At 45.3% G+C, this 23,046-nt stretch overlaps 2 protein-coding genes across 3 annotated transcripts in view; one reads left to right on the forward strand and one right to left on the reverse strand.

Annotated features, from left to right (window-relative positions):
• Positions 1-8,236, forward strand: part of ENOSF1 (enolase superfamily member 1) — a 33,050-nt gene extending 24,814 nt beyond the window's left edge. For both annotated transcript variants that reach the window (XM_019418342.2, XM_019418344.2), the window contains 5 exons: positions 3,131-3,172; positions 4,464-4,593; positions 4,838-4,937; positions 7,172-7,253; positions 7,835-8,236. In XM_019418342.2, coding sequence (XP_019273887.2) covers positions 3,131-3,172; positions 4,464-4,593; positions 4,838-4,937; positions 7,172-7,253; positions 7,835-7,936 — 456 coding nt within the window. In that variant the 3' untranslated portion in view covers positions 7,937-8,236. The remainder of the gene's footprint in view (positions 1-3,130; positions 3,173-4,463; positions 4,594-4,837; positions 4,938-7,171; positions 7,254-7,834) is intronic.
• Positions 8,237-8,767: 531 nt separating this feature from the next.
• On the reverse strand, positions 8,768-18,704 carry TYMS (thymidylate synthetase). The gene is made up of 7 exons (XM_019418345.2): positions 18,372-18,704; positions 16,534-16,607; positions 13,832-14,006; positions 12,097-12,198; positions 11,122-11,297; positions 10,659-10,730; positions 8,768-9,369 (listed from the first exon to the last, which is right to left on the reverse strand). The coding sequence occupies exons 1-7, from the start codon at positions 18,601-18,603 to the stop codon at positions 9,232-9,234; spliced, it is 969 nt and encodes a 322-aa protein (XP_019273890.1). The 5' UTR covers positions 18,604-18,704; the 3' UTR covers positions 8,768-9,231.
• Between the last annotated feature and the right edge of the window lie 4,342 nt (positions 18,705-23,046).

Genomic DNA, 23,046 nt, shown 5'->3' on the forward strand with positions numbered 1-23,046 from the left:
CATTGCTAAAAGTTGAAAGGCTGCCAACAAACCAAAGGTTAATAGACATGGCTCCAGACTTTGTAAATATAGAAATCTGACTGATACTAAAATATTTTACTCCCTCAGAACGAAACAAAAGTGCAGATTCCTCTGGTGGACTCAAAATACAAGGTTTACTTAGCTAATGCCTAGGTCAGGCCTGCCCAGGAGAAGGCTACCTGGAGCCCTCGCACCAACACATTTCCTGCACCGATCCACCTGGCTTCCCTTCCTCTTGGGTTTAGGGACACCCTGATATGTCAGAGCATCTGAGAACATCCTTTCTCTCAGGGGGTGTCTCCCTTTAGGCAGGTGTCCAGCACGGATATATATAAAGCCAGAATGCCAGGTAGTTAATTTATAAGGAGAACTCCCAACTTCTGGGAGCACTAGAGTTTTGTATCCTCTGACCAGAGCAAGCTCCACGAGGAGCCACATTAAACCAGAGGCTGTTGGGTGAGTGAAAAATCAGGACAGGAACTGGTGGTGCGATTTAAATATGAGACGGTGTCAGTCCAGTGTGGCCCCGCGCATCTCCCCACAGTGCATGGATGTGCCTGCTTCTGGCACCAGGCATGTTGAGTCTTAAGCCTCACCCCTCCCCTGGCAGTGCCTGCCTGCCCAGCCCCGGTCAGCACTCACCCCTACTCCCCTTTTACGTTTTCCTCTGATAACCCTTCCTCCCCAACATTGGGTTCGTAGGTTCGCTTGCTTTACAGTCCATTCCTGCCTGCCAGGGAGATTTTTTTCCCCTGGTGTGACTTTGCATTGCTATACTCTCCCCTAATCTGAAAATTGTCACTGTGAGGACAGTCAGTTCCAAGTTCTGGGAAAGATACCTCAGTGTGTCCTACATGAAGTCATAGGTCCTACTGGAGCCATTCTGCTCCATTTCTCTCAGTAAATGAACATATGAGCTTCTTATGTGGGACACTCCACAGAAGCCTGTGTTTGAGGGATGCCCTCCCACTCTCCCCACTTTCACAGCCTAGCTGGAGAGAAGAAGGTAAGACATGGGGGCATGCTGGGTGGGGCCCTGAGCACTGAGGACAGTAGAAAGAAGGTCACTGAAGGGAGAGACAGGCGTGGGCTGGGATGGTGGAGTGGCCTTGTGGAGGTAAGACAAGAGCTGACCCTGAGGAAAGCTGTACTGCAGGTGGGGGAGACGTGAGCAGCAGTCGTGGGGTGACTGTGTTGATTTAAACAGAACTGAAAGCTGAGGAGGAGTCCAGTGACAGGCCATGGTTCGAGAAACAAGACGTTTGCCTCAGGGTTCTTATGGGGGTAGCCATGCCCTAGTGCTGCCCGCTTGCCTACACAGGGACTCGCTGCCCACCTGGAGGGTCTCCTCAGAAGCTCTTCTGGGTTTCAGCCATCTGAGGTCTTGTTTACATGGGGAAGGCCATCCACTCAGGAGGCATCCCATGAAGTGGGCGCAGACAGACCAAGGCCGGGGAAGCCACAGAAACAGCAGGCCCTGGAGATCCCCAGCACAGGGGCTGTGGGGAAGATGGGTCCATGGGGCCAGACAGCAGGTCCGTCTGTGCAGAAGATGTGGCCCAACACAGTGAGCCACCATAGTGTCTTGAAGGAGAGAATAGGATTAAGGAAGATTTCACTGGGAAAAAACATGTAGGATGGATTGAGACACGGGGTACAGGGCAGGTGTGGAACAGACAGAAAGAAACTGGAGGCAGAGAGCAGAGCTAGGAGGCTTTCCCAGTAACCTAGGAGGCCAGGTGGTGAAGGGAGAGGGCAGCTAGAATAGAGCAGGTTCAGGAAATGATTAAAAGGAAGAAATAAACATTGGTACCTATTTAGTGTCAGAAACATATTCTTTAAAATGGTAGAGTGAATGACTTTCCCCCTCCTCTACTACTTTTCCCCACTCTGTTTTTTTTGTTTTGAGATAAAGAACCGAGAACATTTAAATTAGAAGTTCCCGAAAGCATAAACAAGGAAGCTAGAAGGTGCCTCAGCGACCATCTGCTCTAACTTTTGACCTGGAGACGAGGAGGCCGAGGCTTCTGGTTTTCCATGAATCATCCATGTCCACATATTCCATTAGAGGTGGGACAGCTAGCAGGATTGGGGATACCTGGCTCCTAAATGAAAGGTTATCTATTTATTAGAGAGAGAGAGAATGCAAGCAGTGGAGAGAGAATCTCAAGCAGGCCCTATAGTCAGCATGGAGTCGAATGCGGGGTTCAATCCCACAACCCTGGGATCATGACCTGAGCCGAAACCAAGAGTTGGACACTCAACCGATTGAGCTACCCAGGTGCCCCTAGGGCTTTTCTGTAGAGGAGTGGTTCTGTCTAGTGGTTCAGATGTCTGCCCTGGCTCTGGAGCGGGCCTGGAGTTCAAGCCTGGGCTCTACCCCTTTCTAGCTTTGTCATCTGGGAACAGTTGCTAGCCCTGAACCTGTTTTGCCTCTGTGAAATGGGGATGATGATGATTCCTGTCCCAGTGGGCTGTGATGAGCAGTCATTTCAGTCACGGTTTCACACAGCACCACACAGTTGAGAGCACACCACGCTAGTAAGAGCTCAATGTTAGCTATTGGTGCCACTGATACCTGAGGAGAGTACCTATGGCCTCGCAATCCCAGTGGGGGCAGGGGAGAGCAGCCTGGAGCCCAAGTGGAGGGAAGTGAGGTAGCTTCAGGCAGTAGGACTGAGAGAGCAGTGCTACGCTAAAAAGACTCCAGCACTTGCCAAGTGAGCATTTCACCAGGTTAGGAATGAGCTCACCCTGACCTGTAAAGTGGATCTAAGACCGCTTGCTGAGCTTGAAGGGAGAGGGCTCTAGAACAACTACTGAAGAGGGGGGTTGGGAGAATCTGCAGAACTGTAGCCGGGAAGGGAACTAACGGCAGCATATGAACTAGTGCTGACTGTATCCTCTGTAGGCACACACAGCCCCTCTTGTGTGCATACATCATCCCCTTGACCACCTTCTGCCATTCCTTAAACTTCACACGGCTCCACAGCAGGGACATTTCCTTCTTCAGCTCTAAGTAGTTAAACAACTGTAAATATTTTTAAACATTGGGAGTTTCAGTTTAAAGGTTTAGGAAAATAACATCAAGTTGCCTTATATTTTACAGGCATTGGTCCCACTAGGAATTGGTGTCGCCACAGGAGAGCAGGTAAATGACATCTCCTTGGGGACAGTACACACTGGCCAGCCACTGAGGACACTGGCATACATTAGGTTACATCACCTGTGTTATTTTGAGTTTGGAAGCTTTCTTTTTCTTTTTTTTTTTTTTTTAATGCTTGTTTACTTGGAGCGAACATGAGTCGGGGAGGGGCAGAGAGAGAGAGACAGAGAGAGAGAGAGGAACCCAACCAGGCTCCATGCTCAGCACAGGGCCTGATGTGGGGCTGGATCCCACGACCATGAGATCATGACCTGAGCCAAAATCAAGAGTCAGACACTTAATCAACTGAGCCACCCAGGTGCCCCCGAGTTGGGGAGTTTTAATTTCAGAAATGGGGAAATTTCTGAATATTTTACAGCACGTCCAGTAGAGCCTGGAGTCAGATACAGTCAAAAGTTTGTCTCTTTTCCCACAATTTGTATGACTAAGGCCATTTATCTTCTTCAAAGTATCTAATCAAAATTCACAAGGTGGCAATTTAAAGCTGCTCATGCAAGGGCATAAGATGCACTGTATGGTTTTAAGAAAGCCAGCTTCCAAACGGAGTAAACATTATTGTGTTCATTCTTTGTGCTTATAAAACGAAGCACAAATGCCTGCCAAAACCTGCGGCAGTCCACCCACGAGCAGAGCAGTGTGAAGGAACAGATTCTCAGTTTTCCCAGCAAAAGGAGCAATGCTGTTTAGCCGTGTTTTTTGTCGTCCAAACCCCCTGCTCATCGCCATCACCATATTTCATCCTGATGTTTGCTTCACTTCCCATTTGCCAGTCACTATGACAGCATTTCCTTACTAGATGTCAAGCTGATGTGACTTTAGCATGACCGTGGTGTGACCATTCCACTAACGGATTTATAAAGCAGTGAGCAGCGAGGTCCCCGGCTTGTATTATCAGGACTTGCTTCACTCAGGTGAAAACAAAGACTAGATACAGTCCAGGCTTCCAGAGGCCGCTGAGGAGTGACTTGGAATTGGCGCATTGCCAGGTGTAGATACCCTAATGGCCAAAGCTGACTCTTCTAATTAGTTTTATTTTAAACAGTTTTTTTTTTTTTAATGTTTATTTATTTTGGAGGGAGTGCAAGCGGTGGAAGGGCAGAGAAAGGGGACAGAGGGTCCGAAACAGGCTGTGCGCTGACATGCTGACCACAGTGAGCCTGATGTGGGGCTCAGACTCACGAACCGCAAGATCATGACCTGAGCTGAAGTCGGACGCTCAACGACTGAGCCACCCAGGTGCCCCATTCTGTTGGTTTTATTTTAATTCTATTTCCAGTGCCACAATAGAGTCATATTTAAGCAGCTTCTCCAAGCGAAAGCCCTGCAGTTTCTCCAGATTGACAGCTGCAGGCTGGGAAGTGTCAATGAAAACCTCTCAGTGTTGCTGATGGCCAAAAAGTTTGAAAGTAAGGGCACCCTGGAGCTGCGCACCAAACCTCCATTTCCTGCCCACCACACACTCATGGGGCCCTCCGTAGGGACTCTTTTCGGCTTAATCAAGGGTTCGTTGACGATTTTTATCCTGGAGTTTCATCCCTGTATACTAATGAATGACATAATCACCTGTGGGCAATGAGAAAACCTGGAGGTTCTCTTTCATCCCCACCCCCACCCTACCTGGCATTAAGTAGAAATCTGTCTTTATTGTAGTTCCCGTTTGCCCCCATGCTGGTGGAGTTGGCCTCTGTGAATTGGTACAGCACCTGATTATATTTGACTTCATATCAGTTTCTGCAAGCCTTAAAAACAGGTCAGTAACGTGGAGTTAGCTTCAGTAGTGTCCCTCGGTCCAGGCCAGACCTTTTAAAATTCTGCTCTGGCGACCAGAGGCGCTAAGAACTCTGTCCATTGCCACATCCTATAACTCAAAGGCCAAGTTGGTTTTGCTTCCTCTTCTTCACATGCAGCAATTAAACTGGAGCCCCAGCAGTGGACAGAGCTCTTTTTCTTTCATGGGGGTGGGGTTTTGGTAGCTGCCTTTGTTTTCTAAGTATGTGATGGGTGGGTGGGTGGGGGTTGCAACCAGGTGGAAACCAGAACCGCTTCCTTTTTAAAGCCTTGCTTTCATCATGTGTGTATTCTCTGCTTCTGTACAATCTCCTGGTCTCAACGCTGTAGTCTTCTGTAATCTGGCTGCATCTGGTTCCATCTTGTTTCTCAACACATCCCAGGTGAACTTTAAGACAGTCTTCCGATCATCTGCACACATACGGCTTTACTATGCATTTCTTTCCTCTTGGAATTAAATGTGGTATCGCCGAAAGATCACTAGAGATGATCTTTATATGGCAGAAGCATAGAAAACGTGCATGGGAACGGTAAACACCAAATGCAGGACCATGAGAGAGAAATGGGATCCGTGAGGGTTTAGACTGGGCTTCAGTGATATAGTACCTGTCTCATGTCAGGTGGTGAGTAGACAGATGCTGCCTTTTATGTCTGAAATATTTTGTTCGATAAGAAGTGAACATTCCTGGGCTATTCTGCTTTTGCCCCTCTCATTTCTGTTCTGAGGGTGGGACCAAGGGGAGGTCAACTTTGAAAGGTCCTGCCAATCTGGAGGGCCGAGAGGAGGAGGGTGAGCCCCGAGAGCAGTGCGCTGCGACCACCCAGGAGTGGGCAGAAGTGCCTGGTGCCACCCTCCTGAAGCACACCTCGCTGCCGGGATGCTGCTGTGCATGCAGAGCAGCCGCAAGGCGCAGGCGCAGCTCAGCACCCCTGCTTTACGACTGCGTGGAACACCCATTCCCTGCTCATCCTTCAAGGCCAGAACATCCTCTCCCATGGGGCTCGTTCTTCATCTGTAGCCTGTTCTTTATAGATTACACATAGTGCATATTCTAGTCAGTAACTTAGTCTCTGTGTCCACTGAAACCATGAGGCCCTGTCTCACCAGGTCCTTTGTGAATTCCCAGCACCGGGCACACGGGCTGGCTATCGTGGCTGTTCATTAACCTGTGGCTAAAGCAAGGTGGCAGAGTTAGGTTACTTGCCCCAAGTCACAAAACTAGAAGGTAGCTGACCTCAAATCTGAACACAGACCAGTCTGGTAGTAAAACCTGTGCTCTTCTTCTAAATCGTGTGTAGCTGGATGGGATCTCATTTGGTGACTTTAGTCTATTCATCTAACTTTTGGCTAAAGGCACCCAAATAATCCCAGATACTTACAGAGTCTAAACTGATGGGAGTCATAAAACCTTTACAGATCTTTCTTGGCTGAAGATGGCTTAACATTCTGACAAATCCAGCATAACATATTGATTACTAATATATAGTAATAGATTGTTATCAATTATTGATAAATATTAACATTAAAAATACATTTAAAAATGCATTTAATACACCTAACCTACTGAACATCATAGATTAGGCTAGCTTACCTTGAACATGCTCAGAACACCTGTATCAGCCTAAAGTTGGACAAAATCATCTGACACAAAGCCTGTATTATAATGAAGTGTTGAATAGCTCATGCAGTTTATTGAATACTGTGCTGAAAGTGTTAGAGAGGTTGTATGGGTACAAACAGTTGTCAGTATACTGGTTGTTGACCCTCATGATGGCGTGGCTGACTGGGGTCTGCTGTGCCATAGCCCAGCATCATGAGAGAGGATCGTGTCACACATCACGAACCCAGAAAAAGATCCAAACTCAAAATTTGAAATACAGTTCTCCTGAACACGTATGGTTTTTGCACCATCGTGAAGTCAAAAAATCTTAAGTCAGACCATCCTAAGTCAGGGACCATCCGTAGTTACAAGAGACTTTTGGTACCCACATGAGGAGACTTCAACCAAGCCCTCATATTACTTTATTTTGCACATGGGAAGGACCTGAGGCAGAGGTTGAAAGATTTGCATAGAAACCTGTGCCAGATCAAGTCCACCCTCTTTAGCGGTACTCACCCCTTTGCTTGGACAGTTAGTACCACATAAATGATCTAACGCAAGGCATTATTGCCCCAATCTGATTCCTTCCTCCTAGGATGTGCGAATATGTCGACCACCTGCATGAACATTTCAGGTATCCAGTGACGATCAAGAAGGCTTCCTACATGCCTCCTAAGGTGAGCTCGGCCAGAGAGGCCTCCCTGAGGAAGCACTGCCAGCCCCTGGTAGACTTGTTCTTGTGGGTTAGACCCTGGAGCACAAAGCTCTGTCTCCTTAGAGTTTATTTTCAGTATCTAAAAATTACAAATGGCTCCTTAGTTAGCAATATCAAATTCCCAAGGCCCAAAGGTCAGGAGTTGAGGGTGAAACTGCTCCGACAAGGCTTCTCTAATGCAGGCCTTTCTTCCCGACACCAGCTGAGACCTTAAAATGCATTTCTTGTGCAAAAACAAACCAACCAAAAGAACAAAAAACAAACATGGCACCACCTGGAGGTTAGTGAACTGAAACGTTGAGACTGTGGTTGTGTTATCTGGACCATTAATCTTCACCATGTCCAAGACATTGGGGTTCGTTTTCACCAACAAGAGATTGAATTGTCAAAGGAAGTGTGATTAGTTTAATCCTGAGAAGCAGCCAGTAGTGTGTTCCTCATTTCAAACAATCTGAAAACAGCATCTCTACAGGCAGCAGAAATACATAAGTGAGTTTTGTTCTGGGTGGTAATTAACACTACTCTATTTTTTGTCTTTGATAGGATGCTGGTTATTCAACAGAAATGAAGGAGGAATCTGTAAAGAAACACCAATATCCAGATGGTGAAGTCTGGAAGAAACTTCTTGCTGCTCAAAATAATTAAATGTTCAGCCCCAGTACTCTTTCCTTTTTCAAGTAAAAAGGCTTAAAACTTTTTGGGTATGGTTTTACAAAAACGGGGGAAAAATCACCCTAGCAATCAAAACAAATTCAGCTGAAAGTCCTGTTGACCTCAGGAATCAGCTCAGTCATCATTATTACTTAATTCTTTTAGCAAATAAACATATATTCTCCTTATTAATCCTTAAACAAATTTAGATTTAACTCAAAATCCAGAAAGATGTTCTTACAAAATTTCTATCAAGTGCTGGTACCTAGACATTAAACTGCACTTTGAAAATAAGCAGCAGGTTATTTAATTGTTGGAACAATGCCTTATTCTATCTAACATCTGTCAGAAATTAGCAGGGTAAAAAAATAGTCCTGCAGTGCCATGTGTGTGTCACGAAGGTAACTGGTGTGTAACAAAGGTAAAAGGATTTCACAGATAAGCCCTGGAGTGGTTTAGCATTTCTATTCTTGCTCAGTCTAAATCTATCAGTAGAGGATTCACACGATACTGAAACTATGGCAGCAGTAATGAGCATGAAAATGGCATTTCATGTATTATTTTTCCATAACCCTTAAGTAAACCTTTATCCTAAATGGTCATTAAATGCTAATGATAAAATGCAGCCAGAATTAGATGAACTGCAGAAAAACAGGGCAAAATACAGTTTAGTCAGCATTTCTAAAATATACTAACCCTCTAAGCAGGATCCAAACGAGAATACAACATATGTTTATTTAGGAGGGTTCAGTTAAATCTATTTTAGGCAAGCAGTGAGCAGAATGGCAATACAGAATAAAAAAAATTAAAAAACAAAACACCAGATGAATGCACAACACTCCTTTATTATAGCAATATATAAAGCAAGTAACTTTAAATGTTCCTAACTACAACTGTACATTATCATGCATGCTGGTGTTATTCAGCTTGCTCAAATCTGGGGGAATAGTTTTCATGTAATTGAAATGCACTGAGCTTCATAAAAATGTGGGATTGAAATGCAGGTACACATTTTAAGAGCATATAAATTTTTACTCTCCTTACTTTATCCCTAATCTTGGCAGTTTCACACATCCCCAGGGAGTTAACCAAACTCAAGGTCGTTTGTTAGTAAGAGAACTGTTGGCCAGTGGCAACATTCTCAAAAGCTAATCAAGTGTAACTGCCGGTCACCAATAGACTTCTGACCTAGTTTTCTTTCTTTCTTTAGGGTGAAATACCTTTCATCCGGGCATTCAGTCTAATCCCTCAAGAATCAGTATCTTTCTGATATCTCTCTTAATAGCATTTTAAACAGCCATTTCCATTTTAATAGTGGGGTGAGGATTGTACCCCTCAATCTGAAAGTCTTCGGCCTTGAAGTCATCAATTGTCTCAACTTTTCGAAGGATTCTGAGCTTTGGGAAAGGCCTTGGTTCTCGCTGGAGCTAAAAACAATAGGAAATCATTATTTTGCCATTATCAGTGCAAGCTGCTTTAATTCTGAGACAAGTACACAGTACTTTATCAACAAAATATTATTTCATAGGACTGTAATAGTATGGACACCTGTCCCTGCTTATGCAGCACTACTGGAATATAACTGATCCTCTCCCACAAGTGGGGACTGAAGGATATTATGTGGAATCACATCGGGTGGAGCCTTGTGGCTCATCTCATAATTGGCTGTTCTTAGTAAATTTATTAAGGACAGGATGCAATCTTTTACTTTCAAATCCGTAACTACTCAGAAGTTACAGTGCTCAGTATGGGAGTAGGAGTCCCCAAATCCCTATCCCAACTGTCCTTGGCAGTGAGGGCAATGTAAGATGTGACATCTGACAACAGAAAGGGATGCAAGCTGGTGTTCCTGGCATGAACAGATGGTGGCACTGAGGGCAGGCACACGGGTTACAACCTCACGTTATTCTGTCCAGACTGGAGCAGACAGCCAGAGAGGCAACTGGGTAAACCCTGAAGTTACCCTCTAAACAAAAGCAGCTAAACTCCCTCAAAGGAGGAACTTTCAAAACCTGGATCTCACCTGGAAGGGGCTAAAAGGGTTTCGGTTCAAAATTTTTTTTCTTGGGGATCATTAAGCATTAGACATTTAATTTTATTTTCTTAGAGCACGTGTGGATGCAGGAGAGGGGCAGAGAGGAAGAATCCCTAGCAGGCTCCATGCCCCGCGCAGAGCCCCACTCAGGGCTCAATCCCATGACCATGAGATTACAACCTGAGCCGAAATCAAGAGTCAGATGCTCAGCCAACCAAGCCACCCAGGTACCCCTAGACACTCATTTTTTAATTGCCATTTAAAATCATTTGTTGGCTGCTATAACTCAGGATTTGAACAGACTTTTGAAAGTTAATACCTAAGTATGGTATTTCATATGATGGGAAAACATCTGCATTTAAATTTTCCTTCAAGTAAAAATATGAGTTGAAAATGCTACCTCTGGGAAGGTCCCGAACCCACTGGTCCAAATATGGGCTCTCCCTCTCTGGTCCCGGTATCTAGTACCTCCCAGCACTGTTAAGTGTCTGTGGGTGCTAAAATGTGTCCGCCTTGTCCCTGCCCACCACCATCCCTAAGCTGAAGCCCTGTAGTTGGAACAGGCCATCTTATCTGCCACAGCACAGAGCAGAAGGGCTGTTATATGAGGGATGTTCTAGAAGGCAGCCTTTTATCAAGAGAGGTTACCAAACTCCAAAGCATGACCGGTATCATTCTTACCTGCATTTTTAGCGGCTCAATGTGATTCAGGTAAATATGTGCATCTCCCAAAGTATGTATGAAGTCACCTGGCTAAATCGCACAGGAGCAAGCAAAATGGTAAATGTTTTTAGTTTCAATTCCTTTAAAACACATCATTTGAAAGCACATTACGTAGACTATGCAGACATTCCAAGGCTTTTTAGAAAAGAATTTCGCCAGTGTAGCTTTTGAGAAAAGGTGGTATTCATAACAGTTGTCTTATATTATAAACTATATAAACCTGCTTGTTTATACAGACCACAAAGACAGGAAAGCTCCATGGGAGGCTGCAAGGTGAGCAAGTTCATTTCTTAATTACCTAGAGCACATTTTAAAAGTAATCAGACACTGAATACTCTGCAATTAATTTTTCCACGTTGAAGAATCTAAGAGCTCAATGCTTTAGGCTGGTAGCAATCATTCCTTCCAGAGAGCAGCTCACCTTCAGGCCTGTGATGTGTGCGATCATGTAGGTGAGCAGGGAGTAGCTGGCGATGTTGAAGGGCACACCCAGGCCCATGTCTCCTGACCTCTGGTACAACTGGCAGGACAGTTCACCGTTCACCACGTAGAACTGGCAAAGAGCATGGCACGGAGGTAGGGCCATCAGAGGAAGATCTGAGGAGCCAGCACAAAGGAAAATGAGGAGTTGGTGGTTTTAAAGAATGCAGCTATACACAGAGTAAAACAGGAGAGAAACAGAAGACAACTCACATGGGGGAGATCATGAGAAAAAGCCACTGGGCCAGTGACCCCCCACCATGACCCACACCTCCCCCTATGTCAAGAGCAGACCATTCCAATCCTGAGGATGGAACAACACCTACGGTGACCCATCCATCAACAGAAGACTTCTGCAGATGTCCATTTACAACTGAAGCAACACTCTTTGATACAAGCTGAAATTACTTGTGCTACCTTCATGGCACCAAACTACAAGTACAGGAGGAATTCATTCATTTACAAGGACCACAGGTGTGCATCTCAGGCACACCCTCCTGTATTCAAAGTCTCTATTATAAAAGCAAATATTTGACTCTGGGTAATATTTGTTACATCTTGGTCAGTTTAATTTTATAATACAACTGTTAAAATGTTAACAGCCAGGTGGCAGGGACATGAAACTTCATCTGCCCCAATTTAAACTGTTAAAATCCTTGGTGTATTTTTATAGGTAATTTAAAGCCCTCTTTGGAGTAAGAATAAGTATAAATACACACATTAAAATCATCTGCATCCAACCCCATCATCTGAAAGTGAAAATGGGGCCAAGTGTGACCTGCCCAGGGTCATATCGGCCATGCAGCTGGGGGTGGTGGTTCCCAGGATCCAGCCTCCTCTCGGTAGCCTCTACATGGCTTCCCTTTGTGCTAATGTTACAGTTAGGACACAAGACAATAATTGGGATGCTTCTAACCTTTTGGATTCCAACCACACAGGATGATTCTTCTGTCATTGGGGTTGGTTTTGATTGTGTCAATCACCTTTTGCAGTTGGTCTACTCCTTGACCTGAATAATCTGTAGAATCGTCAAAAAAGAGAAGACATGTCCACATATCAATCACAGGATCTTATGAGATGACCTTAGAGGCCATCCACCACTGTCCTACCACAGCCCCCCTGTGGCCACACTACAAGGTATCTAATCCACTCTACAAATTGCTCAGCTCTCGTGGGGTGATGTTGAGTTCAGGGCTCCTAGGTCTATTCTCTGGAGCCATAACAAAGTCTATTTTCTTTTCTATGAAAGAGTCTTTTAAATATTTGGTCTGTCATGGTGCAACCCCTCCCCTTCCTAACCTTCTCCAATCCCAGCAATCAGTTTCTTCCAGTGGTCCCACAGACTGTCTCTATAGCCATCAACCATTCTTGTCACACTTTGCTGCTGTGGAACATACTAACAAAAGACTATGGGTGGATTCCTCTCTGTGATCTAGCATTATTTACATCTAAAATTAAAATTTAGCAGCCAAACCCCTGCTGATCCATAAACATCAGGAAACCTCTTTAACTATTAGACCACCTTGTACTTTTCTCCCATTTCTGGTCTCTGGACTTTAATTCCTTGCCTTCTTCCTGAAATGGAACTGGAAGCTGAGAAGTCTGAGGAATGTGGAGCTTTATATTCACTCTGGTTAAACTTCCACTTATTGGTGTTAGACTACGTTCTGGTCTAGCAGCTCTTAATTTTGGAGAGAAGAAAGTTCTGTCACAATCACAGCTTCAGAAAAAGTAGTAACAAAGATTAAAAAGGGGCGCCTAGGTGGCTCCGTTGGTTGAGCTTCTGACTCTGGCTCAGGTTATGATCTCACGGTTAGTGAGTTCGAGCCCCACATTGGGCTCTGTGCTGACAGCTCAGAGCCTGGAGCCTGCTTTGGATTCTGTGTCTCCCTCTCTCTGTTCCTTCCCCTGCTCACTTACTCTCTCTCAAAAATAAATAAAAGATTAAAAAAAAAAAAGATGCACCATGATGGCACAGTTCTAGATTTTGGTTGTGGTACTTACATAAATCTACAGGTGCTGTCAATGGTTTCTGTCCAGCTAGCAAACTATTACTTCCTATGTATGTGTACACACACACGCACGCACCCTGAGGAGGTAGGCATTTGCTTTTTCAACGCCTGGCCTATGGACAAGCAGGACAGGAAGGGTCAAAGGACTGGGACAGGTGGTGCCACCAAATGACTGAGGAAGGTCACCATCCAGGAGTAAGATGTTTCATCTTCTTGTCCACCCCAGGAGGGCAGGGAGAAGAGGGTAACCCAACAAATGCTATTACATAAGCTCCACCTAAAGGGTGCTGGGTGGCTCAGTATCAAAAAGGGAGATCAAGCCACCACAAGGCGATCCTTGTTCTTTTTGTCCCCCAGATGAACTCCTACCTTCTTCCCCAACACAGCAACCAACTGACCAACCAGCAGACCAATATCTGCTAGCGAAACAAGCTACAGAAAGTACCAAGCACCCAATACAAACTAACAACCAAGAGTGGGATCTACCTGAATCTGAAACAGCCTCTCACAAGGTCAAAGTTCTATATACATCAGCTCCCCAGACTGGCTTCTTACAACCCCAACTTCACTAGAAACAATGGAGCAAACTCATGCTATACCAGATGCTCAGGAAATTAAGGCTTTGCTCTGTTTTCTCACCTGAATCCTTATCTTTGTATTCTGCCCCAAAATGCCTCCACTGAAAGCCATAAACTGGGCCTAAATCCCCTTCTTCTCTGTTGGAGAATCCTAGGCTGTCCAAGAAGTTTCGGGACCCATTGGCATCCCAGATTTTCACTCCCTTGGATGACAGTTCCTTAGCGTTTGTAGATCCCTGGAAGAGACAGGACAACAGAGAAGGCATCCAAGTGAACTGAGCCATAAGGAGTTGATAGCCCAAGAGCTTCCCACCAATTAGGCCTCTGGCCTGTGCTAACACACCAGGGACAGGCACTCACACGTCCTGCACAGCTGGACATCCCATCTTTAAAGGCCAGTCCCAGCTGACTTTTTGAGGGCCTCTAGGGCAGTTTTCTGGAATCACTTCCAGGACAGGTGATTCTTGGAATTATTACCCTTTCAAATCTTTTCTCCTATTCTTCTCAACTAAATGTTCTAGATTAAACACCTCCAAATCCTTTCATTATTCCCACCTCGCCTAACAGTTTTGTGCTTTTTAACAAAATGTGTGTCTAAGTGTGATCCCCCAAAATGCACTTAATGCCTCACCTGCAGTCTGTTCAGTGTATCTTAGACCTGGTTGGTACATAGGCTATTTCACTAATTGGTGTAATCGGTATCAGCTTTTCTTGCAAATCTATCATCCACATTATATGTGCCACTGTCGAGTTATGTTTACTCCAACCTGTATCTGCAGTTAAGGTGGTGTTTTGTTTTTTCCCAAGTACGAGCCCATGTTTATTTCTTATATTTAATCTCATCAGATGTGGCCCATATCATCCTAACCTATGTCCTGATTGTGCCTCCAGGTCACAGACAGATCTCAACGGCCTCTGGGTAGGACATGCTGTAATGGGGACAAGCAAGGCTGTGGTGCCACACACACACACCGGGGCTCTGTGCCTGCCCTCCACGACCCTTCTCTGACAGCTCCCTGACCCCCTGGCCTTGCTATCTCCATCCACAGAAGAGCTCAGTATTCCCCACACACAGTAGTGTGAGGGTAGAGGACACAAAGTGCTCAGTGCACCACAGATCCTAACTTCAGCACAGACCCCGTCTCTCCATCCTGCCCACGGATGCCAGCAGCAGTGCAGGTTCATTCTGACTCCTGTGTTTCATCCGGTCACCCAGGGAGCAACTCTATCAGAGGGGAGCCTGACACGTTCCTGGTAAAGGGTTCTTAGAATCCTGAATTCAAGCTAAATTAAAACAAGTGACTGCATTTTATTTCTGAGCATCTCGTTTCCTCCCTTCTGTTTTTGTTTATACTTTTTCCACCTCCAACATGTCATTTTTCTATCTTTCCCATATTGCTTCAAATGTCTCCCTTTTATATCCATTCAGACTGGGCACTAGATGGTTTATAAATGTCATCTTCTGAGATTTCTGATGATGTGCCTGGAACTAGACACTCACTGTCAGCTGAGAGAAGACAACACGGAAGAAAATACCTCAAGAATATAGAACTAAGCAGGGCCCCTGGGTGGCTCAGTCGGTTAAGCATCTGACCTCGGCTCAGAGGTCATGATCTCACACTTCGTGGGTTCGAGCCCTGCATCAGGCTCTGTGCTGACAGCTCAGAGCCTGGAGCCTGCTTTGGATTCTGTGTGTATGTGTGTGTGTGTGTCTGCCCCTTCCCCGCTTGTGCTCTGTCTCTCAAAAATAAATAAATGTTAAAAAAAAATTAAAAAAATTAAAAAAAAGAACATGGAACTAAGGAAGACTGGATTGGACCGAATTCTAAACCCTTTCTAAAATGCAGTAGGAAGTCTTGAGTTTGGTTTGGCCCAAGATCATACAAGCCACACAGAGTGCTCTGTAGAAGGGATCCCGGTTTCTACACAGCCCAGAACTGAGCCCATCTCCTCCGGCACCCTCTAACCAGCACTGGCCAGAATATTACCAGTCTGGACCAGGAGACAGAGCAAGAGGAAGCTGTCCATCATCACAGCACCTTAGCCCTTATCCAAGGTACCTACCTGGCTCTTTAGAAGAGGTATAGCTTGTTACTCAAGAGATCATTCTAGCTTATACAAATATGAGAACATGGTTGGGATCCATATTCAGTGATCAATCTATGTTGAGTATCTACTATATGGCAGGCTATGTTCTAGGCCCAGGGGATAAAAAGTGAACAGGAAAAAACAAATTCTCTGCCCTCATGGAGCTTCTAATACATTTTACTTGTTCATTTGTTGTCTACTTTCCCCCTTCCAGGGGGGAAAGGGGAGGACACACATCATACATCAGCTGATGACGTTTCTCTGCAGAGAAAACAAAGGAGGGTAGGAGAGGGTGTGTGTATGTCAGGGAGGGAGGGGGGATAATCAGTCTTAGATGGGAAGGCCCACCAAGCAAGAGACTTGAAGGAGGTGAGGGAGTGAGTCATGCTGCATGTAGGGGAAGGCTCCAGGGAACAGGACTGGCAAGTTCCAGAGCCCTAGGTGGCAATGTTCTGATGTGCTCAAAGTTTAGTAAGGAGGCCAGGTGGGTGGAGCAGAGTGAGCAGCAAGCCAGCTGAAGCCAGAGCTGGGACAGGGGCCCCTGGGTCTTACTGTGTGAAATGGGAGCCACTAAGGGCTATAGGTGAAGAATGACATGATCTGACTTTTTAAAGGATCTCGCTGGTGCTGGGTTGAGAACAGACTGTTGATTCCCAATAGCAGCAGCTTCTTTACCTTGATAAACCACAGCAACTCCTCCAAAACACCCTTCCAGAATACACGCTTGGTTGTCAGTAGAGGAAATTCATCTGAAAAACAGTTTGCCAGATAATTTCAAGATGGGAAAACAGAAGACACCATCCAACTTTTTCTGCAGAGGAAAACTGCCCCAGGACACAGGCCTTTGAGTGACCACAGGAGCAAGCAGGAAACTTTGACTCTAGTCACGTGAGCTCCAGACCAGGGTGGAGCTCACAGGATACAGCGAAGTCAGTGACCCAATTCAGAAGAGACTGCCCTCCTGAATCCCTTGACCACCACAGGAATTCCACACTGAGATGGAACACTGACCAGGCAGGATGCCCATGTGGACAGGGAAAGAACTACATCCACTTGCCAGCCAGTGTGAATCCTTCACAGAAGTGTGAAGACAACACACAAAATGTGCCCTAGGACAAAGGCTGAAGGCTCCCAGGGCTATTCCGTGATTATCCTGCCAGGGAAAACTTACTCAGTTCCAGGAGACAGTAGATATCACACTGGCCAAAGCTAAAGAATAGTTATTAATTATCTGCAAAGCAAATTAACCTCTATTATTTAAGTGTACCAAAAATAATAACTGTTTAAACACTTAATATGCATGACAAAACAACCTTGCTTGAGGCATCCTTAAGATCACCATTTTATAGGCACCAGGAGGGAATATACAAGCTTGCATCAAGCAACAGATCAAAATATAAAAGCTTATCTCTAAACGTGGTACCTATTCAGTTCACCTTATCAGTTGTATAGTTGCTATACATGTAAAAAGGACAGATTTTTTTTCAAGTACTTTTATCAGTACTGCCTACTGAGCATGATTTCCTCCATTTTAAGTACAGGAGGAAGCTGAAGGAACTTGCAGAAGGGCTGGAGTAAAAGCTAGGTCTTTGGCTCACTGGAGGCCACTGTGCGGAGCGGCAGGAGGGTGGATTCCTCTGTAAGGCAGATCAGCCACTGCTGCCTGGGTATTTTCCAGTCTCTAAAATGGGTGTGGGGTTAAGTGTGGGTCCTCCCCTGCCCACCACAGTGCTTCACTAATAGGTCTCCCTACTTAAAACCATCTCCATACCTGTGTCAAGGATACCTGTCTTGTGCCCACCCCCACCCCACCCCTTTGTCCCCTGAAAGCCTGACTCTAACAACCCCCAAGAGACACTTCCCAGGGGCCATCCTGTTTTGAAGGAAATAGGAATAAGAACTTCTTCTACCCGAACTCTTCGCTTCCCTGTTTCAACGTTTAAGAGGAAAGCTGGTTCGTTACGACCAGACCGGAAAAATGGTCAGGAACCACAAGTTCCCGCCCAGCTTCTGTATTCAGTCTCTCCTCTGGCCGCCTTTGACCCGCCCATATTCCTTCGCTCCAATTTTTTAAAACTGCAAAACCAAAGGGCCAACACAGGGGGTGGGGGCGGGGAGGGTACAAAAGAGGAGTCAAAAAGGGCAACCTCTAAGCCAAGTCCGTGGTCAAGCCCAGGCAAATCCTCTCCCATTTTCTGGTATGAGGTCAGTACTACCAGCCCGTGTCCGCTCTGGGGCAGAGAGCGTGACCGGAATGCGCAGGCCTTGGCGCCAAAGGACGTGGTTTTACCTCCCAATTCTGTCACTCCCGTCCGCGTGACTTTACGCAAATCATTTCTCCAACCCGAACCTCAGTTTTGGCGTCTGCAAAGCACGGGGGTTAACGAGCTCACAGGATCGAGGTTAGGACTAAAGGCTGGTGGCGGGACCCAGCCTCTCCCGGGCGCTCCTCCAGAGGCCGTTCGGAGCCCACCCGTGCGCACGCCCACTCGCCCGGCGCGCGCAGCGGTCACCTCTCAGGCTGTAGCGCGCCTGCATGCCGAACACCGACAGCGTGCCGGTGCCGGTGCGGTCATCCTTCTGGAACCCGCAGCGCAGGATGTGCTCCACCTGCCCCAGGTACTGCAGCTCCCCGTGGGGTGGCGGCTGCGGCTGCGACTGCGGCTGCGGCTGCGGTTCGGCGCCCCGCTTCTGCTCGGCGGGCTGCGCCGGCGGGCGCTGCAGCTCGGAGCCGGGAGCGGGCATGGCGCGGGCGCAGGCTGCGGGGTCTAGGGCGCGGACGGCGGCGAGCAGCGCACGACTGGCTAGTAGGTCCAGACCGTTCTGCGCGCTTTTTTTCCCGCCGCCGCTGCGGTGACTCCGCCCCTTCCTGCCTCGTGACGTTGGCCGACCCCGGGGCTCCCGGCGTCCCAACGGCGCGCAGAGCCACAAGTTGCCCGGAGCGCGCGCTCCGGGAAACGTGCCAGAAACCTGAAGCTGTGGTGTTTAGCGCCTTTAAATGTTAACAACCTAAGTCCTGGATCTTGGTGCATTGGCTGAAAAAGGCCACTCTGGTTAGAAAGTTTCGCGTTCACCGCGCCATTTATTTTTATTAAAAAAATTTTTTTTAAATTAACATTTATTTAATTTTTGAGAGTCAGAGAGAGACTGAGCACGAGCAGGGGAGGTGCAGAGAGAAGGAGACACAGAATCGGAAGCAGGCTCCAGGCTCTGATCTGTCAGCACAGAGCCGGATGCGGGACTCGAACCCACGAACCGTGAGATCGTGATCCGAGGTGAAGTCAGTCGCCCAACCGACTGAGCCACCCAGGAGCCCCCACCGCGCCATTTAATACTAAGAGGAGCCTGGAACAGTCCTCACGTATTCATGAAATCAAAAACAAACAAAACCCTGTTATTTGACCAGGCTGTCAGGCGCTGTGCCTTCCCGTTTTTCCCTATCCTCACCGAAGGCCAGTAGCTGGAGGAAGTGGAATAGGCCCATTTTTTTACTTGATTAATGACAGCCAGCCATTCTCAAGTTTTTAACAGCAAAATTTCACTTACTGTGAAATGTTTCTAATGTAAACACTGTTGGGTAAGAGCAATTTGATAATTAGTTTAAAATGTAGGAGGGGTGCCTGGCTGGCTCAGTCAGCAGACCATGGATGGGACTCTTGATCTTAGGGTTGTTGGTTACAGCCCCATGTTGGGTGTGGAAATTACTTAAAAAGAAAATCTTTAAAAAAAATAAAATGTACTAATACATGGACATGCAATAAGCAGTCTTTAAAAAAAAATATTTATTTATTTATTTAATTTACATCCAGGTTAGTCAGCATATAGTGCAACAATGATTTCAGGAGTAGATTCCTTAATGCCCCTTACCCATTTAGCCAATCCCCCCTCCCATAACCCCTCCAGTAACTCTCTGTTTGTTCTCCATATTTAAGTCTCCTATATTTTTGTCCCCCTCCCTGTTTTTATGTTATTTTTGTTCCCATTCCCTTATGTTCATCTGTTTTGTCTCTTAAAGTCCTCATACGAGTGAAGTCATATGATATTTGTCTTTCTCTGACTAATTTCAACAAGCAGTCTTTTGAATCAACAACTGTTTTTTTTTTAGCACATAGTAGATGCTGAATGTATTTTTTGTTGCTGGATCTGGGGTTATGAAGAGTAAGATGTTGGCACTGAATGAAACATACCAAACACTATTTCTTTCCATTCAATAAAGTCAACTTTTTTTCTTTTTTTTTTCTCCCCAGGTTATCTCAAATGTATTGGCTGTGCAAGATTCTCACATCTTTCTGCTAACATATGCCTCTCAAACTCAAGGTTAAAATTTTTGTAATTGAAACACAAGTTCTAGCAAGAGGTGAATATCTTTCATGTGCAGCTCTGCCTAATCCGCTCAGTGAAAACAATCTTGCATCCCTTTTTGTGGCACAAAGCCTATAAAGAATAAATCAAATCTCAAAGACAATTTAAAAAATACCTGGCCATTTGGGTTAATTGGAAGGAGGATAATACTATGAACAGACTAAGAAGTGCTTCAGGGAACATTTCACAAGACTTCTAGCTGGAAAGTCTCTGTTCTTGCCGTTTGGTTTTATGAGTGCTCACAAAGGCCACAATAAACAGAAATGCATTCGGTTACAGAACAGCAGATATTTTAAATCTATTTCATCCATCACAGTACTAGGCTGGCCTTTTCTAGGTCTGCATAGATTCATTTTCCCCTCCTACAGCACATTCCCCACCCCATCCCATGCGATATTTGAAAAAAAAAAAATGTTTATTTATTTATTTTGAGAGACAGAGAGCGAGAGAATCCCAAGCAGGCTCTCAGCTGTCAGCATGGAGCCCAATGCAGGGCTCCATCTTTCAAACTGAGATCATGACCTGAGCTGAAATCAAGAGTAGGACACTTAACCGACTGAGCCACCCAGGTGTCCCCAACCCCAGCATAGTAATAGTTTTAAAGAGTCATCGGTCTCCTATTAGGAATGATAGCCCTCCTGTATTGTGTTGTACTATTTGGACAGGGCGGGTAGCACCAGATGCAGTGGGCATTCTTTTTGGTGGTCATTTGGGAGGAGACATGCTGGGTCAGAAAACCTTAACTCAGAAAACAGACTTCAGAAGGGAATGGGGACCCATGTTGTCTGTTCAGCTTGAGCATTGTCCTGGGTATAAGAAGCTAAGATGCCATGTGGAAGCATGTTCTGGGTGGGCCAGAACTGCAGAGTTCTTCACTGGGCAGGATCGTCCAGCATACTGCAGGGCTTTAGCGTGCCTGTGGAAAGCCAACTAAACGTACGTATTCCTTCAACCTCACCCCAACTGAAAAGTGTCTCCACACATTTCCAACCGCGGGGCGGATCCCAGGCAGGAAATAGCCTAGATTTTCCAGTTGTATGTTATCCTCTGTGTTTAGTTTCCTTTTGTCAGTTTGAGCTGAGTTTATTATTCTAGCCCAATATCAGTTATACCACAAAGAGAATCTCAAGGTAAAGAGCATAGGCTCCCCTGCCTGTGTGGAGATTCCTTTTCCACTGTGGTACTTGGAGGATCCTGGTTTGATGATAATAGAGAATGGTTCCTTTCCCAGTGGCTGCTCCATAAATGAACGATCATCATGATATGATGATGGCATAACTCAGTAAAGGGCTACTGCAGGTACAGAGAAATTACTTTATTTAATTAGTTTTAGTTTTAATTTTAATTCCAGTATAGTTAACATACCATGTTATATTAGGTTTAGGTATACAATACAGTGATTCAACAATCCTATTCATTACTCAGCACTCATCATGATAATTGTACAGAGGAACTACTTTAGGTCCTACCACCAGGCAAGACCTCCTTGAGAGAAGGAACATTCCAACCCCCACTGCATTTAGGCCAGTATGTTTCCTAGCACTTTTATCTATAAAAATAAAAAATAGGGATAGTATGGGTGCTGAATCCTATCTTACTCTAGGAAAGAACTGTATCAATGGATACATTAACTTATTGGGGGGAAAGCTCTTCCTTCTCATTAAGAGATCTATTTCTGTTAAATATTGCTAAATATTTATAATATATATAATTATATAGAGGGTAAAGGGAGAGAGAGAAGAGAATCTCAGGCAGGCGCCACTGTCAGCACAGAGCCCAATGCAGGACTCAACCCCACATCCCATGACCCTGGGTTCATGACCTGAGCCAAAATCAAGAGTCAGACATTCAATTGACTGAGCCACCTACGTACCCCTATTTTATATTTTAATGGTCATAGATATGTATATTTGTTACTTTAATCAATATATACAAATAATAATTACAAATGATAACTGAGAATGAATATTTGATACCTAGATTTTTGTGCCCGGGCAGATTTTTTTTTTTTTTTTAAGTAGACTCCATGCCCAGCATGGAGCCCAATGCAGGGCTTGAACTCACGACCCTGAGATGAAGACCTGAGCTGATATCTAGGGTTGGACGCTTAACCAAGTGAGCCACCCAGGTGCTCCTCTGGGCAGATTTTTGATTTTTAAAATCTAAATCGCACCTGGGTGGCTCAGTCAGTTAAGTAACTGACTCTTGATTTCGGATCAGGTCATGATATTTTAGTTTTGTGGGTTAGAGCCCCTCATGGAGCTCTGCGCTGACAGTGCAGTCTGTTTGGGATTCTCCCTCTCTCTCTCTCCCCCACCCATGCATACTGTCTCTGTCTCTCTCAAAATAAATAAATTTGGGGCTCCTGGGTTAAGCATCTGACTTCAGCTCAGGTCTGAAGTCATGGTTCATGAACCATGGTTCATCTCATGGTTTGTGTGTTCGAGCCCTGCACAGGGCTCATCTCCCTCTCTCTCTGCCCCGCCCCTGCTTGTGCTCTGTCTCTCTCTGAAAGAAACAAAGAAAGAAAGAAAGAAAGAAAGAAAGAAAGAAAGAAAGAAAGAAAGAAAGAAAGAAACTAAAAAACCTAAAAATGCTTACATTTTATTGATCAATAAAAGATGCTTAAACATAAAAATATATTACATTAGGATAAAATTCTTTGAAAAAAGGAGAATGAAAAGCAGAGTTTAAGGAGAAAATGGAAAGAAAATTTCTCATTGTTAAAGAATAACTTGCTTGTGTATTTGTTTAAGTGGATGATTCTGGGTATCAAATTTCCATGATATTTAGATTCCATTGGATATATTTTAAAGAGAGATGAAA

The sequence above is a fragment of the Panthera pardus genome, unplaced genomic scaffold, assembly GCF_024362965.1.
Source record: "Panthera pardus isolate Hobbes unplaced genomic scaffold, ASM2436296v1 HiC_scaffold_15, whole genome shotgun sequence".
Taxonomy (NCBI): Eukaryota; Metazoa; Chordata; class Mammalia; order Carnivora; family Felidae; genus Panthera; species Panthera pardus.